The 6051-nt window shown below is 34.9% G+C and overlaps 1 protein-coding gene across 5 annotated transcripts in view; it reads right to left on the bottom strand.

Annotated features, from left to right (window-relative positions):
• The window catches only part of RSBN1L (round spermatid basic protein 1-like), a 55029-nt gene that overhangs the window by 34454 nt on the left and 14524 nt on the right, over positions 1-6051 (bottom strand). For 2 of the 5 annotated variants that reach the window (XM_006774910.2, XM_015571256.1), the window contains exons 3-4: positions 2185-2822; positions 523-630 (exon numbers count right to left, since the gene is read on the bottom strand). In XM_006774910.2, coding sequence (XP_006774973.1) covers positions 523-630; positions 2185-2822 — 746 coding nt within the window. The remainder of the gene's footprint in view (positions 1-522; positions 631-2184; positions 2823-6051) is intronic. The other 3 variants (XM_015571257.1, XM_015571258.1, XM_015571255.1) reach the window with 3 other exon arrangements.

Here is a 6051-nt window from a genome sequence, read left to right as displayed (position 1 = left end):
TCTCGTGCACCTATGGATGAGGACAGTGGGTGGGGAGTGAGGGCGGGGGTGGGGCGGGAACTGGGAGGAGGGGAGTTATGGGGGGGAAAAAGAGGAACAAATGTAATAATCTGAACAATAAAGATTTAAATTTAAAAAAAAAAAAGGCCTCATATAAAAGCTGACAAAACCCTAGAAGACATATAATAAATGAGAGTACTGAAGGACTTTGGACAAGTTATTTCTTCTCTCAGTGTATCTGTCTCCTACTGCTAAAATTAGATTGTAATCAAGATTGAATAAGTTATCATACAAGAAGTGCTACAGCAGTTCTTGACACAGTCAATACTCCAGAAATAGTAGATGCTATCACTAGATGCCAGTCTGGTTTTACCAATAAACTTTAATATAATCTCAGACAAGTTACTAGTTATTCTGGAATTCTATAAAATTATAGGGCTCTAAAAATATATATAAACTCTCATTCTCAAACATATTATATTAGTAATTCCCATACATACACATTAAAACTTAAAATATTACCATATTTTCCAGAATATACACCAAATATACAGAGGAGGAAGGAGGTTTGGTAGGTGTGAAGTGGACATCTGGACTATCACAGACTATCCAGGCTATCACAGGTGGAGACTATAACATGAACACATATCAAATATATATTTATACTCAGAATAAAGAAGAGAGTCCTGGATGAAGACTAAGGAGATTTTGATCTATTCCTGGCACTGCTGCCAACCTTTAAAGAGTAAGTTACACCTATCTATGTTTGTTTCTTAATGTAAGTTGAGAAAGATTGGGATAGATGATCACTGAGATCCTTTTGAAATTTTTTTTATTTTTCCTCCTTCCAAACTAGAATGATGTCAATTATTACTTAGAAAATCAGACATTTTAGCACCAATAAATGTGAAAATTGGCTGATTTCCTTGACCTAAGCAGTCCCTGATCTGAGTGAGAGATTACAGCACCGGCCTTCTTTTTTAAATTATTTTATTGATGTAAGAGAGAGAGGAAGGGAGAGGAAGAAAGAGAGAGAGAGAAACATTGATGAGAGCAAGCAAAATTGGGAGATCGAGCCGGGAACACGTGCACATGCACGTGCTCTGACTGGGGATCGAACTGGCTACCTCTCCGCACATGTTACAATGCTCAACCAACTGAGCCACCATGGCCAGGGCAGCCACAATGTGGGCCCACATTCCCTTTCAAAAGCCAGCAAACTTCATTCAGCCTCTGCTTTCTAAAATAATATATAGGCCCTCGCTGGTTTGGCTCAATGGATAGAGCGTCAGCCTGCGGACTGAAGAGTCCCAGGTTCGATTCCGGCCAAGGGCACATGCCTGGGTTGCGGGTTTGATCGCGAGGGAGGCGTGCAGGAGGCATCCAATCAATGATTCTCTCTCATCATCGATGTTTCTATCTCTCTCTCCCCCTCCCTTCCTCTCTAAAATCAATAAAATATACATTTTTTTAAAAAATAAGTAAAATAATATATAGGGTATCCCCCAAAAAAGTATACACAGACTTCAAATATTATAAAGGTAGTTTTTATTAAAATACATTTCATTTTCAGTGTCTATGAAAATTTCATTTCATTTCAACAGCTATCAGCTAAAGTCTGTATACATTTTGGGGGGAACAGCCTGTATAATCACCTTAGAGAAGGGTAGGAAATGAAAATTAGCTCAATATATACAAATATTCTCACATAATCACACAATTAACTAATGATCCTCTTGTTTCACAATATATTTAATAGTCAAAATTTATTCATTATCCACTATGTGATGGATCCAATACTAAGTACTTTTAAGGCATTGTCACATAAACAAAGAAGATAATTTTAGGTGACTTTCAGTAAGAAAACTGTTTGTTGTAAGGAATGGAAAATACATGGCTGAATTCATTTCATTTCCAAGGTAAATCCTTGCAAAAGAAAACAACAGAATCTTAATTATTTCGTAAATTACCTTAAGAAAAAAAAATAAGTAGAAACCAATTTAAATTCTGATGTTCACATTTGAGAACACATTTTATTTTTAACCTTCCCAAGAGGTTCCATTTCAGATATAGTCTTACCTTTTTATTTCAAACCTATAGCAAAATGAGAAACAAAGAACAGAAACTTGCCTGAAACGTAATTAAAAGTTTCTTTTTTTAAAAAAACAACTAAAAACCTCTTACCTGAGCATGAAAATTGGACATAGTTGTTGTCTCTATATCCTTCTTTCCCAAAATCTCCATTTTCACTGGCGAATTGGGAAAATTAAATGAAAAGTAGTCTAAAAAGTCAGGTAAATAAGCAGCTGCCCCATGAACAATACCCATGACATAGAAAGCTGCAGAGTTTTCATTTTCACTGAATACTAGATCCACAAACTCTTCTGCAAACCTTGCCATCTCCACAGGAGACAGGTGAGTGAGTTCGTTACTGTAGGCATGGATAACGGAGGCACCTCCATTGGGCTGGTGCTCAATATGAATGAGCTGTTTGAACTCCAGAGTGTCCAACCTTCTGAGATTGTTCCGAACCCGCGGCTCCTTTAGTGAGACAAATGGAAACTCACTGCTCTCTGGAAGTTTGGAACCATAATTCTTGGCATCCAAATTCTTTCCACCATAATCCTTTATGTTATCGTTTAGGACACCTTTGGCTTCTTGATCTTCATCAGAGAGCAATCCTGAGCAGATGGTTTGAATAGATTTGCTATACATTTTTGGATGCTTCCGTTTTTCATTCTCTTTGTGTTTCTTTTTCTTTTTCTTCTTTACCTTTTTAATTTGTAAGTCTTCTACATTTGTTTTTGGTTTCTCCTTCCCACCTGTTGGGAAAAATTTTTTTTGAAACTCCATATTTTAGTTTCTTAAAAAACCATGCTTCTGGAACTGTTTTAAAAATAATAAGCAAAGTTTACTCAAAATTATCTTTGGGACTCATTTTACACAGTATTCATACTCATAATTTATCAGTCTCAACGCTTCTCTCTCCCTCTCTCTCTCTCCAGACGGGTGCGCGCGCATGCGCGCGCGCACACACACACACACACACACACACACACATGCATGCACTAAGGCTTAAGACAAAGTTACACCTTCTGACATGAAACAGATACTCAATCAGTGTTTTTACTGAAGTAATGAAATAAATGAATGTTTTAGAAAGCATAATCTTCAAAGCTTAAATGTAGAAAATTAGAAATGAAAAGTTGAATGAAGGTCAATATGAACAATGCCCTCCAGACATTTCCCAGTGATATATATAAAAATATATGATGATATATACAGGGTGTTCCAAAAAAATATATACACACTTTAACAGCTGATAGCTCATTTTTGAAAATGAAATGTATTTTAATAAACACTGCCTTTATAATTATTCAAAGTGTGTATGATGAATTATACAGATATATAGGTCATCATATTTACTTTATCTAAGTTCTTAAAACTGCATATAGGTATCAAGATTTATGAATCATAAAAGGAGAAAAATACTTGCTTAGTATAAAAGCAATATAATTTCTTAGCTTTTTAGCATATTTCCTCCTTAAAAAACTACTCTTGCATCTAAAATGGGCTGTTTAAGGTCCACTAGAGTTTACAAAGTTCCCAGTGAAGACCCCAGAAGATACAATAGAGGAGATGACAAAACAAAAACAATTTCTCATGTCTTAACACAAGTGATACCCATGTACCAAATAAAGAGCCAGTAGGGGGGGCATGAGAGAGGCAGCCGATGGATGATGTTTCTCTCTCATTGATGTTTCTATCTCTCTATACCTCTCCCTTCCGGGTCAATTCTGGTCAAGGGCACATACCTGGGGTGTGGGCTCGATCCCCAGTAGAGGGTGCGCAGAAGGCAGCCAATCAATGATTCTCTCTCATCATTGATGTTTCTATTTCTCTTTCACTCTCTCTTCCTCTCTGAAATCAATAAATTTTAAAAAAAAAAGAAGAAAAACAGTCTATGCCCAGCGCATTCTCTTTTTTACCTACCATTCTTATCCCTTAAAGTATGGGTTTGCTTCCAGTCTATTCAAATTTTCTTTCCCAGAATATTCAAATATCAATGATATTCTCTCAAAGTATTCTTCTGATCGCGCCACGGTTTGAAAGAATTACCAAGTTCATCCTTGATTAATTTTTACTTCTTTGATACTTTGCCTTAATTTTTGTTCTAATTGCCTCATGACTGTCTCTCATCCTAATCATATTCATCCCTTGGCTTACCTGCTTTCAAGGCTTCTCAATGCCTACAAATAAAACATAACCCGTCAAGTCTAGAAGACAATGTCCTCAAGTACCTCTGACTCTGGTCAATCTGTACTACTTACAATTTTTTATAAGACATACCTAGTTCTACCTTTTCTTGCTACTAATGACAAAGGCATTTCCTCTCCCTAAAATACGCTTGTCCTGCCCAATACTTACTACTGAACTCCTTATTCATCCTTAAAAACTCTGTCATTTCCTTCATTTTGCTTTCCTTCATCTCTCCAATTGGAACTGAAATTACTTCACTCCAAATTTATATTAAGTTATTCTATATTCCACACATATGAATATATGTGATACAGTCATATATAATTATTATTTTTTCTATTTACAGGATACCTGTATATAATATGTCCTTTAGGACATTCTATGAGTGAAACAAATAACTTTTATACAAATTCAGAGTGAAATGATACTTTGTCCCCATTACGTGTCCCTCATGGCATCTAGAACACTGTTACAAATAAACATTTAATGAATCTATGAATGAAAAGATTTCTCTTACCAACAGACTACCTGAGGTTTATAGGTTTTTCCCTTGCATCCTTTTCAAAGTTTTCCACCATATGAATACCACTTAATCCTAACCCTGAAAACAAAAACTCTCTCAATTTAATAGCAATTCTAAAAAGGGAAAGTTTAATGTTAATAATAAACTATCACTTCTACAATTTCGTAAGTATGCAATGAAGACCAAATTGGTATCATCATGAAAAGCAAAAATAAAAAGGTGTCAACATTATTGATTACATAGGTTTGTAAAGTCATAAAATGCAAAGTCTTAATTCTCTAATAAATCTATATGCTACTACTTAAGAAATATATTAACAAATTCATACTTGCTTTCTTGGTATAAACTAAACATCAGATTCAGATTAATATCTTCAGAAAAAATTAATAATGAAAAAGGAAAACAGGGAGTTAATCAAAATGAAAGATAAAAGAGGTTCATATATGTAAGCCAAATCTAAGTGAGTCAAGGAAAAAAGAGTGGTCAATTAAAAAACAGAACTTAAAATATGTTTAAAGGCCTTTGGTATAATTAATAAATAAACTGAAAAAACATGTAAAATTGAACAAATTAAATGGCTTGTCAAAATAAGCAGAATTTCATTTAAATGAAATTTAAATGTTTCATATAATTACATATATACCTAACACATTTTATTAAAGTTAAAATAGAAAATATCCAATCATTAGTATGCATGTTACTCTGAAATAAAATAGACACAAGAGTCTATTTCCTAGTCATGAGAATGGATGAAAAATAGTATCAAAGTCAGAAACTAAAAAATGCAAACTGTCCTAACTGGTTTGGCTCAGTGGATAGAGCATTGGCCTGCAGACTGAAAGGTCCCAGGTTCGATTCCGGTCAAGGGCATGTACCATGATTGCAGGTACAACCCCAGTAGGAGGTGTGCAGGAGGCAGTTGATTGATGTTTCTCTCTTATCTATTTTTCTAACTCTTTATCCCTCTCCCTTCCTCTCTGTAAAAAATCAGTAAAACATTTTTTTAAAATGCAAACCAATAAGAAATCAGTTGAGATCCTTATATTGAACATCCAGGAATTAAATTCCCATGACAAATTATTCTGCAAATAGATACTAAAGTGAGCACAGTGTGCAGAAAAGAGTTAATATGGCATGCTTGCAAGGTTGGCCATTAGCTGGAATCTGAGAACTTGTATTTTGGGAAGGGTCTTCCCATCATTCCCTGATAAGAGTGGCTCCCTGTGCCTAAACTGTTTGTGCAACAATGCAGTTTATTTAGAATCTCT

The sequence above is a fragment of the Myotis davidii genome, unplaced genomic scaffold (genome assembly GCF_000327345.1).
Source record: "Myotis davidii unplaced genomic scaffold, ASM32734v1 scaffold125, whole genome shotgun sequence".
NCBI lineage: Eukaryota > Metazoa > Chordata > Mammalia > Chiroptera > Vespertilionidae > Myotis > Myotis davidii.
Note: the sequence above shows the minus strand (reverse complement) of the source record. Positions and strands in the feature narration are given on the sequence as shown.